Source organism: Drosophila sulfurigaster, chromosome 2L (genome assembly GCF_023558435.1).
Source record: "Drosophila sulfurigaster albostrigata strain 15112-1811.04 chromosome 2L, ASM2355843v2, whole genome shotgun sequence".
Classification (NCBI taxonomy): domain Eukaryota; kingdom Metazoa; phylum Arthropoda; class Insecta; order Diptera; family Drosophilidae; genus Drosophila; species Drosophila sulfurigaster.
This window is the reverse complement of record NC_084881.1, coordinates 13,211,814-13,235,749: the sequence shown is the minus strand read 5'-3', so window position 1 is coordinate 13,235,749 and position 23,936 is coordinate 13,211,814. Positions and strand designations below refer to the sequence as shown.

The following is a 23,936-nucleotide window of genomic DNA, read 5'->3' as shown; positions in this document are numbered from 1 at the left end:
AACGAATACGAGTGCGAATACCAATTCGAATTCGAATACGAGTGTGAGTACTTAGCCAACCTTGCCAAAGATTATACAATGTACGAAACTGAATTATGGTTGCAAAAGGCTGTTGTTTATTTTCACTTCGATTATTTATTGCATTACCAAATGGATCAAGGTTAAGGATTGCACCAACAACAACAATAACAACAATCCAAAATGCTCTCTTTTGTTGATATATTTAAGGATCGAATTAGTACATCGTAATTTATTTATTGCATATGAAAAGTGAAGGCTCATTACAGTTAAATGTGGTTGATCAAATATTAAATTAGGTGATTACATGTTTGAATAAAATGTTAAATATTAGCAAAGTTAATTATAAATTTCATTTTCACATAATAAATCACAGATTCCCTTTATGAATAACTAAGAAGTAACTACTTTCTAGCTTTCTTATTATTGGCTCTTATTATAAATCGAAGACATGTTTACTTTCTACAATTTATTTACGAGTCCTTGACATTTAAATATATCAAAAGTTCAGATAAATGCTTTATTTGTTAAATATATATATATATATATGTTATAATATATACTGCTCCTTTCATACACATTTATTTCAATTTTCACCTAAATGTATAATTTAAAGGTCAAGTGAAAACAGAATGTTCAAATCTTTTAAAATTTCTAATACCAACCTTTGACATTTCATATACTAAAAGTTAAATAAATATACGCTGCTGTTTTGCCATTGAATTAATTTTATTTTCACTTGAATGCGCCACGGTTGGGCTGCCATAATTTTATAATCAAGTTAATTTAAAGGTCACTTCATGCAAGTGTACTTCTAGCGTTTTGGGATTAGTTGAACTGTAAAGTCGGAAGCATGTTTCGCTGCTTTGATGATCGAACACCTCTCTCATCAAATATGTATGTATGTCTGATGGTCAGAGGTGGCCAGGCGTTGAAATCAAACCAAACCAAGCAAGTGCATTAATTTATTACACAACAAACAGATTGCCACGCAAATCAATGAAATTTACGGTGCATAAAAAAGATACAAAACTGCAAGTGGCAGAAGGCAGCAACAAGCAGAAAGAAAGGCAACGGCATAATCAATACAATTTGTGCGTTACGCCTGAAAGAGGCGATGGTCCAGACACCGTCGCAGAATGACGATCATCTCCCTCATCAGCCCCAGACAGACACTAGACCAGAAAGCCCAGACGGACAGACAGACAGACGGACAGACAGACGGACAGACAGACAGACGGACAGAATGGGCAGCTAACTCGCCATTACAGCACATGTTTGGAGATCGATGATCGCGATCGTATCCAAGGGGCAGCAAGGGGCAAAACAGCTGCTAGTTCAGGGGACAACAGCCTAACAGCAGAGGCTAAGGTCGCTGGTGATAGTACACGCATGCCACCCGCAAGTCAAAGGGTGAGCAGACCAGAGAGAGAGCGAGCGAGCGAGGAGTGTGGGGGGGAACTAAGGCGCGTCCGTGCCCAGCATAAACTGCTACATTTAATTGCGTGCCTCAAAAGGCAGCCAGCTATTGCCTCCACTACTGCTTGTTCTCCTCTTTACTCCCCCTTCTCTTGTGTGTTCTGGGAATCTTTGCGCCGTGGCATGTAGCGCACTTAATATTTATTGTTTATTTACACAAGCGCATTAATCGCAAAGCGCAAACGCGCCAAAAACGAGCCGCGCAATTGCCAATGGCCCCCGCCGCTTAGCCAAACGCCAACCTCCTTTCCCCTTGGACCATCCCTCTGTTGCTGGTGCTACTGCAACCTCAGTCGTTTTAGCAATCATTGTGCACCACCCCATTAAACAACCCGAGCCTCACTCTTCTCCTCATCATGCGCACAGATCAATTTCTGTGAGCTATAACGAAACTTTTCCTCAATATCAGCGAGAGATCTGACGGACGGCCGAAGGTTTTCCACTAATTTCGTGCTGACTTCTGGTGCTATCTTCATAGAGCTATCAAAGTGTTGCATAGTGGTCTCGATTTGTGAATTGTAGTGGGAGAAATTTGAGCAAGGAAGTTAGCATAACGTTTCCGAATGTCCAACAAAGGGGAATGACAGAAAACTAATTACTCACAGGTAAGTAAGCGCTTGGGAGATTGGAGAAGAGAGAGAGAAAGAGAGAGAGAAAGTATGTTTATCGAATAAGTTCTTTAAAAATATTCCGTAAGATAAAGAGATCAAATATACTATTTCTCTTACTATATTATTCAACTTTTACATTTGCAGGCATTGCAAATTTATAACGTTGAAGGACATTAAGTTCTATAGATTATCTAAAACGTTAATTTATTAAAATATTCACTTATTATCACCATGAAAGTGTTGCTTTCGTTTATTTGATGCAAGTTCTAGTTTGTGGGAAGCTGTGATAACGACTTGGGCTTGAACAATAGCCAATCGCTATAATATTGCGCATATCACAGAGTCGAGAAGTAAACAACTTTATATCGATTCATATGCTATGCCTCATAAAACCCGACTCATAAAACCGATGCAAATTAAAATCTCTCTAACTCTCGCATTCTTCCCCCATCTCGCTCACTCTCGCTATCATTCTGAACCCAGCATCTCTTTCGCACACTTTCTGTGTCTTTCGAAATGTCGAATAAAATGCGCATTTATTAATATGGATATGGATGATTTTTGACCCACTGTAGTAAGTGGCCAGCCAGCCAGCCAGCCGCACCTGTGTCGATGGTCGATAGTCGATGCTCGATGGGCTGGCTCTCTGATCAAAACGCATTTGTATTCTTTTGGTAGATTTGGCTTTTTGCGTTTCAATATTTAGTTAGAAAATCTGTGTGTGTTTCTGTGTGATTGTTTTTTTCGCACAAGCTCATTTAATTGGTAATTTATGGCTTGGACCTAAGTATTGGCAGCGGGACACAGCACACACAGGGTTGGAGGGTAGGAGGGAGGGAACAGAGAAAGGGGAGAAGAACTACTCGTAGTTGAGGTGAAATTTTGATAATTGCGCTGATTTGTTGAGCGCTTTTGTGTGTCTGCCAAATCAATTTTTGCAACTTTGCTGCACGTAGCACATTTTGGGGGAAAACAGATAAATAAACATCGATCGATCTGCGCGCGCTTCTTCTATCTACGAGATACGCATTTGTATCTGTATCTGCATCTTTAGATGCATTCACATTGCAATGCAAGAGTGCTTCACAGTTTTTTTCCCACCGAATCAAGGAAGAAAAGAGTACCAGCAACAGATTGTTACAAAGTCACAAGAGAGCGAGAGATGAGAGATGAAGAGTCGTCATAAGCATCTACCTCTTGAGCAGATCATTAATTATGCAATCAGAAGTAGCAGATAGAGCGATTTATAGGCATAAATCACACGCTCATCGAGCTCAGGCTCAACGCAACATTACAACGTTGAAAATTTGCATAATTCCTGGAAGTCAATCGTCGTCGTCGTCGTCGACGTCGTGCCGAAAATGCGTAGATAGTATGTGAAACTGTATGTGGAGGGAAAAGATGGGTAAGCTCAAGTGGCTTAATAGCTGGAGAAAACAAGTGAAGTTCAACAGTTTGGAGAGCACTCGAATGCGCCGTCGAAAGAAAACACTCCAGCAAGGAGATAACGTTGCAGCAGCCACAGCAGCAACAGCAGCAACATTGGCAGCGGCATCAGGAGTAGAATGAGTAGGAGAAGACTCTCTTCTGAATCCCTTGAGCTAGCCACGGCCTATTGAAAATGAAAATAACTTAATGCAAAGTAAGCGGCAGAGGCAACAACTACAACAACTACAACTGCAACGGCAACACAGCAACTCAGCAACAACAACAACAACAACAACGACAACATTCAACTGTTCAACTGTTCATGAGCAAACATCGTAGGTAAGAACAACAACAACAACAACAGCAACGAGAAGACTAACAACAACTACTACAATAAGAACAACATGGAACATGGCCACAACTCGTTGGCTTCGTTGGCTCTTAACGAGGCCGACATCAAACAAAACGTTGACCAGAGGCTGTCCAAGATCGAGCCTAAAGTCAGCTCGACTCTGCTATGCAAACAATGCTAGATGCATGTGTGTGTGTGCTGCTTGCATGTGTGTGTGTGTGTGTAGCTGTATTGCTAACATTTCACTCAACATACGAGGCACTCCAAGGCGCAGCCTAACAAGAGAACCAAATTCTTAGCGTGCTACGCTGAAGTGCAAATACTCTTTCTGATAGAATTAGAAGATTGAATATTAGAGAACATTTTTACACTTTTAATTTATTATTACATTTTTCAATTAAGGTTATCTATGTCTATCAAAACTTATTGAATAATCACTAAAATATTATATAACGAATTCAAATAGAACTAAAGAACTAAACGAGTTTTTAAATTACTTCAAAATAAATTGTATTGCTGAAGATTGCTTTACAAAATTTAATTTAATACGTATCGAAACTTACTGTTTTCCACAAAAATTTACATTTTTTATTGCATCATTTTATAATTTATTTAATTAATAATTGGAAGCATTTTATTTATATTATTGAATTCTACTTTTTACAAAAATGTTCAATACCAAAAAGCAAAGTCTACTGCATATATTTCCAACGATAGAAAATTTCTGATTTAATATTCAATATCAAGACTCTCATCATGGGTAGCATTTTCTTTGTAGAAATTGCAATACCTCTTCAGTCAGTGTAGTGTATTTTCAACAAGACGCTCAGCTCCTCTCGCCTTGCTGGTAATGTGAAAAATTTCTTAGTCAAATATTGACCAGGCGCAGAAGCCGAAGCCGAAGCCGAAGCCGAAGGCGTAGCTGAACTGAAGCTGAAGCTGAGGCCAGAAACCAGAAGGCTGACGAAGTTGATGATTTTTCAATTTGGGTTTTGTAGTTTTCCGCTGAATGCTGCTGTTGTTGTAGCTGCTGTTGTTGTTGTTGTTCATGTTGTTGTTGTTTCGGTTGTTGTCGTAGCTGCTGCTCTGGGAGCACTTTAAAACAGTTCATTTCTTTTGTCAAGGCTTTCGGTGTTGTTGTGTCTTTTTAGTTTTGCCGCTTGGCAAATGTCGCAGACAAACAGCAGTTGAAGCCAGAGTTGAAGTCAAAGTCATAGAGGAGAAACAGAGACAGACAGAGAGAGAGAGAGAGAGAGAGAGGCGACAATTGAGCTACCGAAGCTGTAGGCAAAATATTTGAACATGTTTAGTGATTTGCTGTTAAGTAGCTGGTAATGCATACTCTCGCTGCGAGTTCTGAGTGCGCCCGATCGCCTGATGGGGACCGACAAGGAGTGAGCCAGGGGGGCCGGGGAGAGACAAATTAATTGTTTGGCTGCAAGTTTGTGCTAGGCAGGTATTCTGGCCAATGCCAGGGCCAAGTCGATGTATGAATGATGACAGCTTTAGCGTTGGCGATGATCAACGATCAACGATCGATAGGCAGAAGCAGAAGCAGCAGCAGCAGCAGCAGAAGCAGAAGCGCGAGCTGCCGCTTCGACTCTGTTTGTTTATTTATTTGCCTTTAGCTGTTAATAATTTATGTAAGAAGCTGCGCCAAAGCGTGTGGGCACTTGGAGAATAACAAACACATTGTACGGCATTGCATCGATCGCAGCTTCGAATGCGATTAGCAATGACAGAGATGACAGAGAGAGAGTCAGAGAAATACCAAATTGTGAATCTCAACTGTATTTCCCATTTTTCGTTCTTACGCTTTTCATGCGGAGCCCTCTTATCGGCCACATATCATTTGGCATCAATTAGCATTGGTAATGAGCTTTTAAATGCATTTCGGTTTGCGTGTTTGTCGAAAGCGTTTCAAAGATCTGTCAAACGCGGCGTATGCGTGATATTTGTTATGCCATTCGATTGGGTCCACGGATCTTCAGATCTGCGGCTCGGTCTGCACTCACTCGATGTGAAGTGTAGGTCTAAGTAAGTGGCCGGCTTTGGCTTTGACTTTCTTTTCGTAATGAAAACAAGCGTACTTTTCCAGTCATAGATCATGTTAGATTAGAGAAAGAGCTGTGACTGGTTTGAGATGTTTATTATTGAATTAGACTCGATGTGAAATCCAGATAACATTAAAAGTAAGCTAAAAAATGTATTAAAGAATTTAATAAGAAATTTGCTGACTAATCAGACTCACTTCTTGTAATTTATGTGCTGTTTTGGAATCATTTAAATTAGCATTTAAATGCTTCATTAGATCCCCAAAAATGAAATTTGTTGATTGATCAATTTCTGCAGAATATTTATCAATGCCAATCTGAGGTAAAAACAAACCATTTGCTACGCAACACAACTTCTATTGAAACAGTTACGTTTGGGGCACTCATATTTTCCGATACTTAGAGAACGCGATAGAGGGAGATAGAGACATGGATATATTCGCGGATTGTTTAGATTAGATTCTAAGAATAGACATTATTAATTATATCAATGCATTGCCAGGTTTCCCACTAAACATACCGAAAAGCACCCAACAACCACCCACAATAGAAAATACTCGCAGATACTTGTGAAATTTATTTCCTCCAAAAGCACAAATAATGCGAACGCGAAAGAGAATGCGAATAATATAAGAAAAGCAAATGAACTCAAAAAGCATCATCGCTAAATTTTTGCACAAAGTTTGACTACGTGTATGTTAGTTTGCACAGGGGCGTGTGCTATTTGCTCGCACAATTGCTGTTTAAATAAAAAACACACAAAAAAGAAATAGCAAACAAACATAAAAATAAAAAGAAAAGAAACGCGAATTGAGTGGGCAACCCAGAATGAGGTCGAAGCTGAAATACTCTAAGCGCCAATGTTGTCAAATTAAAGATTAAAGAGTAAACGAAGAGTCAACAATCCAGTTTCATTAATGTTTTAATTAGTGTAAACTGTTTTGGCTGCCAAATAAATATAACATTTGCTTTAGCACACTTGTTGGCATCGCATCGGAAATACGCAGACTCTTAACCTGCTCAACAACGCACATTTCCTGACACCATGCTCGAAAAAAGGAGCAGACCTAATGTAAGCTATATGGCTATATTAAGTGGCTAATATAATCGAGCATAAGTATATATGTATGTATACAAAAATGAAACTCTTGGATATATGTATATATTAATGGTGAAGGAAAACGGCAAACAAGAACGTTGAAGCAGCTGTCGAATGCTGAACAAGTGGCAACCAGGAAAGTCTGCGGCGATCTTTATAATAAACAAATGATCTGCCAAAGAATTGCACATAGCGTTCACTTTAAACATAAACAAAACAAAAGCAAATTGCCAAAGGGAGGCAGATGGTAGCCGAGAAGAAGAAGCAGGAGCAGAAGAAGAAGAAGAAGGCACTGAAGTGGACAGAGGGTGGCCATAAAAATTTCAGAGCAGCACTCGATGAAATGAACAGCAACTTGTTTTTCCACCGCTAGATAACATGCCAAAATCTCCAACGCCAAAATATCGAAATACTATATATAATATTATAATGTATGTATATATAGTAGTCTGCTAGTATAGATGGTGTATATATAAGATATATACTGTTGCTTATGGTAAACAGTTGTGTGTGAACTCCAATTGGCGCTAGCAGCTAAGCAGCAGAGTCGAGTCGAGATCTCTTGCTGTGATTTTTATGCACAACAAGCGGTTGCAGATGATGCAAAAAACAATTTTTAATCGAAACGAATTAATGAGCGGTGGCGGTGCGGAAGGGACGGAGGAAAGCGCAGAAAGAAATCATTTTTGTCGAAATCGTTAAAAGTGCGCGCGCCTCTCGTCGATGATGTCCATGATGATGATGTCCTGCGGCGCGGCGCACAAAAACACAGATACAGATACAGCTACAGCTACAGATACAAATGCAGCGCAAACAGATGCACAGATACAGCTGAATATCTAGAGATATATGTAGATACAGTATCTCGTTTGTTTAACCTTGACCACTGCGCTGACGCCCAGCTGGACGGCCACAAAAGGCGCATAAGGCGTCGCTCGATAATGATGATGTTGCAAGTTTGCCAGTTTGCCAGTTGCTGGCAAGTGGCACGTTCACAAGCTGGCTGCAAACTTGGCCAAGTTGATTTTCGCCAGGCAGACAGCAGCCACCTGTAAACGGGCTCTGTCTAAATATTTAGTAAGCGCGTAAAGCGAATTTTTGATTTGTTGCCGCGCTGAAATGCGTTCATGGAAATTCAATTCTCTCCCTCTCTAACCAGCTCTCTCTCTCTCTCTCACTCTCTGTGAGTTGGCAAACAATTCGTGTTCTCATTTCGCAACCTTGACCAAAAGCGCAAAAAGCAAAAACATATTGCATACATATGCGCGCCTCGCCGGCCGGCGAAGCAATAGCAGAAGCTTATAGAAAAGGGGGGAATGCGAGGGATCTGTATTGAGTATATATGTATATATATGTATATAAATATGGCAGCTATAGATCGATGTGTAGCTGTGTTTTTATTGCCAGCTCGCTGCTGCCTCAGTCAGTTGCCCCTGAATTTATGTTTGGCCATTAGCATCAACAAGCGCGCCTCGCATAGCGCAATTAACTTTTCAAAGTACATATTTCAATTATTATAATTTATCCGTGAATTTGGCCATCCATAAGATCTTTTAATGGCCAGAGCTACCGCCAGTTATATGGCCATAAATGATTCTCAATATTTCTCCATACACTAGCCCCAAATGGATCCCATCAACTATGTGAACTAAATAGCTTGCCTGGCAACAAAATAAATACATTAAATACGGTTAATAAAATAGAACAAACATGTTAAATATAACAAATAAATATTTTCACTTTAGAGAACTTTAAATAAATTATTTTTTTTTAAAGAGTATCTATTGCTGGCTTAACTTGAAATTTACTTTTATGGCTCTATTATTTACACATGAAAGTTGTATGAAAATTCCAAGGTAAAATTCAGCGATAAAGGCCTAGTTAGTGGTCATGGTTAGAACTGAAAACAAACAGCTGGTCAGAGAGTTCATTTACCCGATGAAACTTTCAACCAAGTTGAGGGGCATTTCCTATGGTGTCGATAATTAAGTTGTAATTTAATTAACGAGCAATGCTGGGCAAGAAATAATTTAATTTAATAACAAAGGGGGCTAGAGGGCTATTTAAGGGGGAAAGAACATGAAAAGTTATGTGCCAAATTTTTATATTGTCAAAAATAATAATAAATATATAATTGTAAGGAACAAAGTCTTTTTAATGTTATAAAAGTTGCTTAGAGAAATATAAAGACTATAAAAGATAAAAAGTATTTCAAGCCCCATTCAATAAATATTTATATAACTTAAATATAATTTCATTCCTGAACTTCTTCTTCGAATGAAATAAAATGACCATACTATTTATTAAGTTGTATTCAATATTTGCTTGCTACTAATAAGTATTATCAAATAAAAAAATATATTTAATAGAATAAAATAAATATAATTTCCCTATTTATGTTCTTGTTCAAACATAATAAATTTACGATATTATTAATTTAGTACTTGACGTAAGCTTTATTTAATAACCGCTCGATTTGCCAATGATTCCGACAGTTTTATGCTTTATGTATTGTTTAAATGATCATTCGACATATTTATTGGATTATGTTTGAAATGTGCGCAAACCCATTGAATCTTTCAGCGAGTAATGATGATGATTTGCTCAGATCCCAAATTTTCCCATTGCCTATCTAATTTACGCGCAGCCACTTTGATTTCACCATCGAATGCAAAGTTATGCCACAACTATCGAGAGAGTATAGGCAAAAATGCCTGTCATCATGCGGTTCATTGAAATGAACTATTCCACATATTTAGTAAGAATTTTATTAGACCAAAAAACCCCCAAGATACGTCGAAGAACAAACACTCGTAAATATTCGCATAGCTCGCACTTTGCTTAGCTACTCGTATGTTCCTCGAGTATGTTATTTGAATAGAAGGACGTTGGACGGACAAGACATACCAATCATTTCCACTCACCCAGCATACAGCAAAAATATTCACAAATTTTCAAGCAAGGCCATAATCGAAACTTTTCCATCATACTCGTAAAAGGTAACACCAAAATACTATAAGTATATCAAACGGAACGAGTGATCGTGTATTGGAAGATCACCCAGTCACTTCCTGGAAAGCGAAATTCTCTTTCAATGTGAGCCATAATAATAATCGAATCGTATCGAATAAGTAAACACACATTTTGCTTCAACGGAATTCTCTTTTTTGTGCCAGTTTCAGTGGCAGGAATGAGGATCAGTTGCAGAAGTAGCGCGCTTTGGTTGATCTTCAAATCGATCGCATTAGTATCTTTATCACGCATGTCACGGCCACAAATTGCAACGATCCATCAAATAAATTTCTGAGCGACAACCCAGTCGTAGGGAGAAAGATACAGAGAGAGTGAGTGAGTGAATGAGTGAGTGAATGAGTGTGTGAGCGTGTGAGAGAGAGGGAGGGGAGACTAGAAATGCAACCAGTTACGGGCAGCTCGCTACTTGGCTCTGGGTGGTAGTAACTATATCTGGCTCGGGCTTACGTATCATTTCATATCGTATGTATATCGTATAAGGCTCGCTGGCTTTGGCTTTGGCTCGATCATTTGTTAGTGGGCCGCTAAGGTATTTATAAATAGCAATGCTAAAATTAACTTTTGCGGTTCACCAGCAAATGTGCATAAATAAAAGCAAATGCAATCGGATTTAACTGGTGCAAGTTTTGCATACCCAGCAGTCAATAGTAGCAAAGGGGTATACTAAATTTAAGATAATGGTAGATAAGATTAAAAATGGACTTTTAAAGGCTTCGCTTAGTACAAGTAAAAAAGTATTTTAAAATTGCAATTTATCAATATTTAATTTCGTGGTATTCAACACTTTATATACATATCTGAATAATATGTTATTACATGAGATTCATTTTTTGTAATTTTCAAATTTTCAGAACGATGTCATTATTTAGATTGTTATAAGATTCTTATTAAAAATACTTATTAAATATAGAAAAAAATAGTATAAGTAGATTGAATATATTGAACATATCCAAACTCTACTAGAAAGGTGGAAAGGCATCGTATTATGTTTTTCCCCCTTTTTTTATTTTTAACTTCAAATTAAAATTAAGAAGCTATCATCGCTATTCGTTTAATATTAATTGTTTGTTTGCTAACTTTCTCGACTCTTTGTGTTATTGTTTTAGCTACAATATATTCAATTTGTCTTTATCGTTCTATTTTCTAGTACAGGGTATTTCTGCGTGTACTACTTTTTACTCGCTGCTTATTTTGATTGATTTCCATGCAAATTTGTTGCCACATTAGTATTTATTGCAATTTCTTTGGCACAACCGCTGCGCTGAGCTGAGCTGAACTGAGCTGCTGTTGCACCTTAACGACCGTCTGCATATTCATATTCATATTGGTATTCATATTCATATTCATATTTGTAGGCAGCATGCACTCGTACTCGCATTGTTGGTCACATGCTGAGCGGACAAGCACTTGGCAAAGTTTTCACTTTCAAATTCGCACTGGGACAGCTAAGCAGCTAAGCAGGCAACTAGGCAGGAAGGCAAGAGCAACTGCAGCAGCAGCAGCAGGCGACTTTGATTGACAGTCGTGAGTTTCGAGTTTTGTCTGACAGGCGACACATAAATGAAACTTAATTAAATTAGTTAGATTATGCTGCTGTTGCTGTTGCTGCTGCATTGGGTGGACTAATGAGGGGGACGGAGGAGAAAGACAGTTGTTAACTAGCTAGGATGGGATTTTTGGGGAGGTAGAAGGGTGAGGGACTGTGAGCAAGTTGTTGCGCTCGGTGCAAGCTAAATAAATAAATAACCAATTTTTAATTGAATTTCTACCTACATTTTTAACCTGTTTGACGGCATTCCGGGGCAATCAACGTCGCTCCACTGTTGTGGAGTAGTCGTCGCTCGTTGTCGATGACGCTTGTTGTTGTTGTTGCTGTTGCTGTTGTTGTTGCTGTTATATGCATAGTAGCAACAGCAGCAGCAACAACAGTTGCTGTTGTTATTGTAAATTGCTATAGCAATCGGCGCCGCCTCGGCAAACCTCGTGCTGCTTTTTCTTCTCACTGCTCCAACAAAGAAGACCTTTTGCAACGACGTGGACGTCGACGTTGACTGCGCCGTCGACTTAAACTGCGACTGCAACATCGGCATCTTATCAGGGGCAGAGTTGCAGTTTCTTGGCAGAGGAGACTCTGGAGACTCTGAGGCTGCTGTCGGCGCTGAACTGAACTGAAATCAACTGCAGTGATAGCCAGCTGTAGCTGCAACGTGTGTCACAAACTTAGTCACTCTCTCACATACACACACACATTCGCACACACACACACACACACACACACTGGTACACTCGTCTGCTGCGTGGCACTTTCTTGTCTTGATAAGCGATTTGCATCAACGAAAATGGAACGTTTTTAGAGCACTGTGCAGAGAGCTCGCTGTGGCATGTGAATGCACCAAAGGATGTTGACTTGTTGTCACGCACACACACGCACACACAAACGCACACACACACAGTACTGAATAACTGTGCTGTTCATTGTAATTATGATAATTACAACAATAAAATTAAAGTGGCATATTATAAGTTGAACTTAGTTGTTACAACACAGCACAAGTATGCAAATTTACTGCATATTCGCTTAATTATAGCTATTTATGGTCATATTTGTTAATGTTTTGTTTGTTTTCATTCACTTTTATTTTGCAGTTTTCAGTTTTCAGTGTCTGTGGTTGCATTGAAAATGAATACATCATATTTATTGAGACGCACTTGATAACATTGGCATTTGAGATGGAGGCAAGTGCGCTTCTGATTTTCATTTTTCAACTCTTTTAATCCAACCGAAAGTGGTTCAATCTGGCGCATCTAACTAACTGTGAGGGTTACGGGCTTGTGACTGCGATGCCGACGATGCCAAGTCGATACTGTCTCTTACAGCAAACAGCAAACAACAAACAACATGAAATGGAAACGAAGTTGCTGCGAAACAAGTTTTCAAAGTCAAACGCTGTCGATTTCTTGTAATCTAATATACGCTTCGTGTTTTGTTAGATTTTTCTATTTTTTCATGAATTCTTTCGGCCTATGTGCTAATTTTGTTGTGCGTGGATAGTTGTTAAATAATGATATTATACGTGAGGAACAAAATTGTTAGTCATGTGGCAGATTATCAACAGACAAGAGATTAACTTCTGGTGTATTATTAAGATTATTTTTATTTTAAATAAATACCGAATATTCACTTCGAAATAATGAACAAATATACCAAAATAATATACCACAAAAATACTGAAACATTTAGTATCAAAGGCTATGTTTTTGGTATACTGATATTTGAACATTCAAAATATACCATATAGTTCCAAATATCCCAGATTGTCAGTCAACTAAGTCAGAAGGCCCACACAAAAGTATTTCCTAAATATATTCTATAATATTTATCTGATTGCATTATAATTGATTATTATTGTGCTTGAATGTAAGATACCCGCTTCCCATTTTGAATAAAAGCAAATCAATGCGGTATTAACCTTTAAGTATACAAAATGAATATACCTCAAAGATACTAAAAATAAATCAAAGGTTGTATTTGGTATATTATTATATGTGATTGATGAAAAATATAAATAAATAATATATATTTTATATATTTATTTTAATAAATAAAAATAATAAAAATTTTCTTAATACACGTATTGAATTAAATGTAAAACCAAGCCATAAAATACAACCAGTCTAATTATTGTATTATTTTTAACACCCATAAAAATTAGTTTCAGTTTAGCTTAAAGCAGTAAAACTTTTTCTAATAATTGAAACTAATTTTTATGGTTAATAAAAACATAAGCGTATAATTATATTTATCACCTATAATTACACAAATCGTAATAATAATTTTATTAGTTGTGTAATGCTTTATTTATTTAATATTGAATTCATAGTGCACTAAATAGATCATTAAAATATACGAGTACAAGTAAATTGCTAAACAACAGTTATAAGCTATGTAAAGTGTTCACGGCAAATAACTTTCTGTTGGCCCACACGGCGTATGCTTGATGTCAGTTTTGGGTCAGTTGGCGTTTTGCATTTCTTGCGCCATTTCTCTTTTAATAAAGTATGCATAAAGTATCGCATATGTAGATGTGTTTATTATTATTTATATGATTTATCATGTCTGACACTTGGGCCAAACCACTTGTCAAATGGCCAGGCAAACGAGAACAATACAACAACACCAAAAACAACAATAAGAACAACAACAACGATAGCGACAACATGCTGTGATTTTAGATAAATTCATAACTCAAACTCAAGTTGTCTTGCCTTCAAAGTTCAAATCACTTGGCACTCACACACGCATCTCTCTCTCTTTCTGAATATTTCAATGTGTGTGTATTTTATATTAATTATTTATTTATGCGTTATTTTTGCGCGCGTTCATTTCGATAAGCTTCAAATGGACACACAATTTACATTTACAGTTAAACGAATATACGTATAAGCGATGTACGTACATATATATGTATGTATGCATGTAGATATATAGTCTATAAGTCGACTGAATGGCAGCTGCACGACTTTGTTTAACAGCAACAACAAGAACTACGAAATCAGCTGTTGACTGCGATTTCGTATAACGAACTTGAAATTCGTTTATGAAAACAAAAGCAAAACGATAAAAGCAAATCTTATATATTTTTATATATTTTAGTCAAGCCAAAAGAAGGCGACATTTAATCAGCATCGAACAGAGCAGCCTCCATACTAAACTAAGTACGGACTTCTCCTCCTTCTCTTTCTTTACTTTTGATTTAGCTCAGTTTGTAGTTCTAAACATATAAAAAGCGATAACTGAACGACAGGAAAACAACAACAGTCGAAGGCCATATAAGAATATATATACTTAAGGTTGAGGCTTGAAATCTGAGAAAACGTATAAGAAGAATGACATAGTTAAAGCAAATCGTTGTCAGCATAACATACGTTTAAGTTTTAGACAGATCAATTATACCATACAACTGGGAAATAAATAAGAAACTGATATTTTCAATAAGCAGCGATGAATCCGTTCCGGGTTCATTGACCGCAGTTTTTGTGTTTTTTTTCGAAAAGATAGAGAATAATATCTCTACTTAGTGCATATGGCAATAAATCAGCGAACTCAAAAGATTATCATCTTTGAGAAATGATAGTGCTCCGTAGATAAAATCTATTACCTCGATCAACAGAGCAGATAACACAAGAATGCCAAACGGAATTCATATAAAATTTCATCAAAGATATAAATTGTTAATCTTAGATAGATATGCATCTCTAAGATGGCAAGTAAATTAGTATATTTATTAACTTGAAGAGAAGGTCGCTTGTGAATAAGATGATTTATGTTTGATGCGTGAGTCATGAGTATGAATCACTTTTGTTGTCAACTCTTTCACAGTTTACGCACTAATCCTATCAACACTGACCCAATTGCAGCATTCAAGAGATTATCTAGTCTCTGGCCTTGGTTTTATCGATCATTGATAGTACAATTTTTTTCTCTATCTCTTTCTCTAGCAAAGAAGATGTTGCTTCAAGAGCGATGCAAATATTTCAAATGCCAGTCGAAGAGTGCAAAGTCCATGAGTGCAAATCTATATTACCACAAAACACCTGACCAAGTTGCAGCCAAGAGAATCGCCTTTGGTTTTACCCCTCACCAGTTGGCAAACAAAGATTGAGTACGTATAATTCAAGTACATGCGGAATACCACTGAAATTTCTTGCATGGAAACGTGATAGCAAAAGTTGTTGTTGCTGCTGTGGCTTGATGCAGAGCAGCAACAACAGCAGCAGCCACAGCAGCAGCAGCAGCATCTGCTTGTGGAATTTATTTATCGTTAAGAAAATGTGTGTAAAATAAGTGAAACTATTGGGAAGTTGCTGTCGCCTGTGCGCCTGCCTCTTCACCCAGTGTGACCAGTTTGGGTTGTACAGCGAGGGGGAGGAGGACGAGGAGGAGGTGGAGGAGGCTAATGCCACCACTTTTGATAAAATGTTGGCCTGGCCTAAGCCTGTTGCCAATGCTGCTGCTGCTGCTGCTGCTGCTGCTGCTGCTGCTGCTGCTGCTGCTGATGACCAGTAGCCAGCAGCCAGCTGCAACTGTTGCAAGCAGCAAATTATTGCCGCATTGCTGCGGCGGCTTGTTGTTATCAGAAGCGGCAGCAAGCAGGCCTTGTGATTTGCCAGGCCAGCCACATCACAAGCGGCAGCAGCAGCAACAGCAGCAACAGCAACCACTTCGTGTTTTGCTTTTTGTCGAATTTCAGAAAGTGGAAGACCTTCATTGTAGCTACTGCTCTGCGATGTTATTGCTGTTGCTGTTGTTGTTGTTGTTGCGGCTTGCCACTTGTTTTTGTTGTTGTTGATGTTGTTATCGTTGTTGCTGCTTAGTTTGTTATCAGGTTTGGGGGCCCCGCTTCATTTGTGGCTATCAATTTCACACCTAAGCCAACGAGTTTCTAAATCGAGCGTGTGAGATGAGTTTCGATGCGATGCGTTACGATGAGGAGCATATCATTAGCTCAGATCTCGCGAAAGACAATAAAACAAACATTCGGAGACCCCTTCAGGATATAGCAAAACATATTCTCATTCCAAGCGACACAGTTAATAAATGTCAAAAGGCGGTCATTGATTAGCAAACCAAATGCCGGGCTGGGGTAACATGATAGGGCCATAGATTCACACACTGAGTGACTCGACAAATGTGGAGCATGTCTTATGGCTTGAAGTTTATAGCCAGCTAGCTGGCTGGTAGAGTGAGCAAACACCATTGGCTTATTGCTTATGCAATGCGAAACGGCCTCGAGGCGATGGCAAATCCATAACTATAACTTTAACTATAACTATAACGATAATCATAACACGCCCAAAGCCAAAGCCAAAGCCAACCAGTCACATGCAATTATTCAATTAGCCAAATGGCGTCATAAATTATCAAGTCTACGACCGTATGACATATCTGTTGAGCCCTTCATTACTTACACCCCATTCCTCCCTCTTCACTTTCCCTCTCTCCTCTCGACTTTATCGATGTCAGTGTCAATTGCTAATGGTGGAATGCCGTTCGATTTAGTTCGTCATTTCAGCTGTCTTATGAATATGCACTCCATTTAGGCCTCTTCTAGTTATTTCTCTTTGTGCTTATGGATTCTAAAGTAATAATAATATATTTCAACATTTCCGCTTGACTAAAGGGGAAACACCTAAATAACTGCCAATATCTTTAGTGCTTAATGAATTCAAGGTATTCCATGGAGGAATTCATTTAGGATGCCATTTGGATGTAAACAAAATAGTTAGGGAATAACCAATTAAAAAAATTAAATATAATTTCTAGGAAAAATTAAAGAATTGAGTTGATGATTTCAATAGAATGAACTCAGATAATTTAAAACTTTTTATTATACATATTAACCATAAATTACTGCAAGTGTTCATCTATGAAATGATCAATTTAAGTAAAGAGATATGCTTCACCAGGGTGATTAGTTGACTCAATATAGATATATTTATTCATAGCTAAGTCTCTATATCTGTTGTCTAGAAAAGTCTCGCATATATTGTATAAAATTTGGTTTCCGTATTGAAAGCCGTTTACTATATTAGTCAGTACAGTAATAAAATAAACTGTTATTTTGCATAACCATTTTAGTCAAATTGATCATTAATCATCAGCAAATATGTGGGAGCAACATTAGTTGTTGAATTATTCTGACCTAATTCAAACTCAATAATAAATATTCTGACCTTTTAATATAATACAAATCTTAATTTAGCTTGTTAACCGAATGAAGAGGAATTGGACACGCAGACACCATGTCGTATGCGTATTATTCAATTTAAGCGAATAGTTCGTGTTAAAGTATAACGGCAACTATATATAGTGCTATATAATATTCAGAAAATCGCTTACCTTGTGCACCTGTTGCACAGCTCAAGATTGTTGTAAAATCCACAAATCCTTTGGCTGCAAGTGCAACAACAACCAATTCTGGCAGTTCGCGAACGTAGCATACATTATATTTGTGGACAGACGCGTGCATATGCTTATGTGTAGTGTTGTTGTTGTGGTTGTTGTTGTTGGGGATTCGTTTGGGGGCCAACTGCTGCTCTATATACATATGTGTGTGTATGCATAACAATTGTATCGATGCATACTCGTATTCTATTTACTACACAATTTGCATAGAAAGGCGGAACAAATTGCACTTGCACTTCACATGTCGGCCACATAAATAACACATGTAATTTGGCCTATTTGGCTTTGAATGGCTTTTGGGCAATGGCTTCACAATTGCTTCACAACACACATGGCATGCTATCGATATCGCTATCGCTATCGAAATGGGCTATCGGTATCGCACTTGGCGACGTCAACAATGGCGGAACAATCGCAGCGTACGCGGCGAGACGCGGCGAGAGCGAGAACGTTGGCGAGGGCGAGGGCGACGACAGCGACGCCGACGGCGACGGCGACGGCGACAGCGAAAACGAAGACGAAGACGAGACGAAGCGAGAGTTGAAGCTGTTTACTGTTCTTGAGCTTAGCTGCTATCTCGGCTAGATGTTGTTGTTGTTGTTATTATTTTGTTGTTGCTGATGCACAGCTTCAACTGTGTGTTCTTCTTCTGCTTCTTCGTTTTGATACGCACGCAAAAACCGCGAATTATTACAAAAAGCTCGTAAACGAAATACAAAAACCGTACGCAACAAGAACATTAAATATATGCACATGTATTGGATATTTGGATAGATATGCAGATTTACTGGGCCCGAGTTAGATCAAGTTATGACAAGTTGTTGTAAATGATTTGCTGCCGTCACTGCTGCTATTTTTGTTGTTGTGTTTCTTTTTTTTTTGGTATTTCTTTTTTTGGACAGGCAAAAGTCGAGCTAACCGTTGTTGGCGACAACGACGAATCTTTCGGTTCCGTACAACGAGCGCTGAGCGCAAAAAACTGAATGAGCGGCCAAAGCGGCCGGGCAAGGCAAACAGGCGGCAGCAGCAGCAGCCACCAACACCATTGAAACCACAACCACACACACACGCACACACACACGGACACAGACACAGAGTCAAAGCCACAGCGACAGAGCGACAGCGACAGCTACAGACACAGTCGCAGCAGCAGAGCAGACGCAGACGCAGCAGCAGCAGCAGTGGCGAGCTAGTTAGTTACTTAGTTTGAGCGCGTAGTAGTGAGAGTCGATCGACACACACACACACACGCACACACACACAGAGACATACACAGCCGTCACACACACTGGCTCACATATCAAGTTGCTTAAGTCGCTCAAGCTCAAGCGCCATTTAAGTTGAGTAATTAAAGCAGGCAGCGATTTGCATGTGTGTATTTGTGTGCTTGTATGACTGTGTGTGTGTGTGCGTGTATGTGACTGCGATTAATTATTAATCAAGCCCCAAAAACAACAACAACAACAGTCACAGTAACGGCAACAAACAAACAAACAAGTCCGTCTGTCAGCCTCAGAGACAATTACAAATATTCAACTCTCTCAGCTTCAGCTTCGGCTTCGTTTTGCTTTTGCTTCGCTCTGTACTGCGCTGCTCTACTCCCCCTTCCCCTTCCCCTCCCCATACTACTTCACTCTACACTCCAAACTCAGCTGCTTGATATGCGCGACTTTCTTTGCTGCTCTCCCGCTGCAAGCTGTTACAGATCTATCGTCTTGTTTCGCCGCCTTACCCAAATCACCATCTCAACTGGTTGCAGTTCAAATCAGCGTCGAATTCGAGTTCGAAATTCGAATTCGGTGCTAGCGGAGCGGAGCGAAGTGCTGCAAATGTAAATTTAAATTGATTGCAAAATGTTTAAGGCTGAGCGTATTCATTATACGACACCATGTGAACTGACCGCACAGCGTTGCCAGACTGTCAGACAGACAGAGAAACCAATCAGGCGCTAAGAGAGCGTGCCAAACTTGTCAATACTTGTTGTGGGTTTGCGATTACAACAAATAATTGACTAACAAAAGCTTTGAATGTGATGTATAACAATTTTACATCTCATCTAAAATTGATTTCATTAGTCTATACTCAATATTAATAATGTTTAATATGAATATTATGAATATCAATAAATAAAAATATTCTATACTCAATATAAATAATAATTATATAGTATTGATTACTAAAAAATAAATATTTTAAAAAATGTTTCCAAGCTTTTCGTTCTTCAACACTCAACTTCAATTCATTATCCACTTTGCACATTGCGCATACGCAGCGTTTGCCGCTCTGCAGCTGGCAACATTTCTTGCGTGCACTGGCAACGCTGTTGTCCAAATGCATGCGGCATGTTGCCAGTTGTCGTTCGTTGAATGCTACTACGTGTAGTTTGCTATTTGCCGCTGGTAGCGTAATTAAAATATTGCACTTGCTACTTTTTTTGCCAGTCGCCGCAAACAGTTCTACGTGTTGTTGTCGTTGTTGTTGTTGTTGTTGCTGCTCTTGCTGATATTGTTTTTGCCACAGCATCAGCAGCAGCAAGCAATTGCTGCGAGCGTCGTTGTCATGTATTAAAACTTGTTCATTGGAATTTTCTAATAAATCAATAAACGCAGACAACACATTGTGAGTGGTGTGCTGAGCTCTCAGTGTGTGTGTGTGTGTGTGTGTGTGTGGTTGGTGGTGCAGAGCTAAAGGGGGCGGGCGGTGGTTGAAGATGCTGTTTATGGGTTGGGGAAGCAGGTGGGTTGCAAGGCGAAGAGCTTCAGCGGGGGGAGGCAGAGAATGAGTGCATGGCACACAGCTGGCGGCACGCAGCGACGTCGACGACGACTGCGACTGCGACTGCGACGCACGCAGCGAAGATTGCGCATTATAAAAATAGACGTCGCTTTATTATTTTTGAGGTTATGGCAAAGTTGTTGTTTTTTGTTGCCAAGTTGTTGACAGCAGCCGCAAAGCGTGATTACAGCTGCAACAACAACAACATCGATTCGATGGCGACATTTGCAACACTTTCACGCATTGGCAAACTTGCATTTCCGCAACAACTCTTCCGGAGAGAAGCAAGGAAGGAAGGAAGGAAGGAACTGGAGAGACTTCGACTTGGGCCGCTGACACGATAATTATGCAATAAAACGGCACGCCAACTTTAAGCAACTATAACCACACATACGAGTATATATTTTAAAGGCAACAATCTCATAGCTGGAAACACATTTTGATTTTTTTTTTGCTTTGCGTTTTTTATGAGCTGCTTTGCCTTCCACACTCGGCAGAAGACAACAAACAAACAAAGCGGAAAAACAACTTTTTGCTTTAATTAAATTATTATGCTGGCATTATAATTTTTTTTATACAATTTCGTTTTGTTTTTGGTTTATATTTTATGCCCGGCTTATAAGCTGCGTGCGTTTTCATAATCAGATCGGACAACAAAAGCGATTTTGAATGTGTTAACCAATTTGATTTTCGATAATAAACGCAGCCTCAATGTTGCTGGCAACATTGTTGCTAGCAACATGCACTGTATGCAAATGGGGCAAATAGCTTTCGATTTGGCCCGCTCTGGCATGTGGCATGTGGTTCATCTGCTGCTGCTGTTGTTGTTGTTGCTGCTGTGGCAACTGGCTGCGAGTCGAAGCCTGTCGCGTCACATTCTAAATGTAAATAAAATGGAAATTCCTTGGCAAAAAAGAGGCAACAAAAAAAACTTGTAGAACTGCTCGCTTGGCGAGGCACTTGTTAAGATGACTGCCTTGTTAAACGAGCCTGCAACACCCCAACAACCACAACAACAGCAACAACAACAACAACAAAAAACAAGCACAACAACAATAAACAATGTTGCAATGCTTAATTATTTCAGCGGCAAGGAATTCCTCAGCGCAAACTTGAACTGCTTCTGCTTCGGCTTCGACATCGTCGTCTTTTGCTGCAGTTGCTAGCTGTTGCACTTGCAGCCTGTTGGCTGTTGCCTGTTGTTGCTGCCGCTGCAGTTAAGTGCGGGTATTGCGGCCAAGCGTGCAGCAGGCAACAGGGCGATTGTTGCCAACACTTGAGGTCGTCTGCTGAGGCTCAATCTTAGTCTCAGTCTCAGCCTTATCCTCCACCTCTGCCTTTGCTTCTCAGTCTCAGTCAGATTGGTCAACGGCACCGACGCGTCTATGGCCATGTTACCAGTTGTGCTTGTTGTGGTCTGGCGCACCTATTTGTAATGCATTAATAGCCAGCCAAGAGGCAGCAGCAGCAGCCGCAGCCGAAGCCGCAATGACAACCACAACTCAGCTCAACGCTACAGATTGACATTAAGCCTGCCTGCCCCGTGGCGTTGGCCGTGAACACAAGGGGCAGCCGCTTCGATGAAGATGATGCATTTGATAAATGGCAAGCTCAGCATTAACACTCGCCTCATCAGAGTCTGGCCAAGTACTCAAGACTCCATCTGGATCTGGATCTGCTTAATAATTGATAATTGGCGCACGTTCTTGAAGAGCTTATGCTTTAATTGTCATTCTCTTTGCTTTGTGGATTTAGCTTAAGCTTGAACCTTTTAAGGATGATCGACTGAAAGCTGCGTTTGCCACTTAAAAGTTTCAACTTTAAATCTTACGATAAGCAGCGATTTTAATTGTTGAATAAAATCAACAACTGATGGGTATAAAAGAAAACTAATGAAAGACTTTAATTAATGTTATTTATTGATTTTAAAAATTAAATGTATTTGTTGAAAAATGTCTGCTTTGTGCTTAGCTTAAACTTGAACCTTTTTCAGGCTAAGCGATCGAAAATTTAAGATGAGCTTCAAACCATAATTTAATCGAACATTCAAAAATCAAATAAATTCTGCTGCTTAAGTGAATAATTCATGAAATTACCAAAAAAAATTAAATATTTTATATTTATTATTATTAACCTTGTATAAAATGTAATGGGAAATCTAGAAATAAAAATAATAACAAGTAAAAAATATATAATTGGGGAAAAATAGAATTTAAAAAGGAATTTAAAAAACAATAATAATAATAATAGGTAAAAAATTTAAATTTAAATATTTGTAAAAATAAATTGAAATATTTATTATTAATGTCAATCTAAATATTCATGTATCCTTGCTGACAATTATCAGAAATTAAAATAGACCTAAAAATATGAAACATGAAAATATTAATTTGGAAAACAAAACGTTATTTAAATCAAGCTCTTCATAAGAAGTTTGTCTTGGAAATTTGTTTGGGAAAATGATATTTAAAATAGCATACAACATACTGCATAAGATATCATACTATCAATTTTTATAGCTTTCGAAAAATCATCTGAAATCTGTTTGTTCTAGGCGACTCAGAAAGTAAAGCTTAAACAGAAAGATTTTCAGCAGAAATCGGTGATCAAATCTGGTTGCCTTTGTCAAGTATTTGAACCAGTTCAGTGCACTTTATTTGATGCGTTTCCTCCCTCTGCTGGGGGTTGGGATTGAAGATCCAGCTGTCACGTTATCCCCCCTTTAGCATAAAGACAGATGCTTCAAATTAAGACATTCCATTGAAGAGAAGAATGAATCATGGCCAAGCTACTCACAGGCTGACAAACTGAATGTGAATGCGAATTCGAGTATCCATGTATCGCATGCAAATTGGTGTGAAGCACAGTTCCAGTTAGCATGTGACAAAAAGCATTAATTGAACTTGCTGCTTAGGCATGTGCTCATAGAGTATACACAAAATATATATATACATATGTATAGCAGATATATAAAGTATACATAACATATATCATATGAATGTTTGTTAGCTTGACACTTGGGATGAACTTTGCCATTGTCTAGACAAATTAAGAGCAGGCAAATTGATGTTGCTAATGCGACGAGAGGCGAGCACAAAATATTCAATTTGTTTGCTGACTT

The 23,936-nt window shown here is 38.7% G+C and overlaps 1 protein-coding gene across 1 annotated transcript in view; it reads right to left on the bottom strand.

The window, feature by feature from the left end:
• Positions 1–19,023, bottom strand: part of LOC133849427 (protein decapentaplegic) — a 43,032-nt gene extending 24,009 nt beyond the window's left edge. Inside the window, 1 exon segment of the mRNA XM_062285506.1 lies at positions 17,975–19,023. Coding sequence (XP_062141490.1) covers positions 17,975–18,182 — 208 coding nt within the window. The 5' untranslated portion in view covers positions 18,183–19,023.
• Between the last annotated feature and the right edge of the window lie 4,913 nt (positions 19,024–23,936).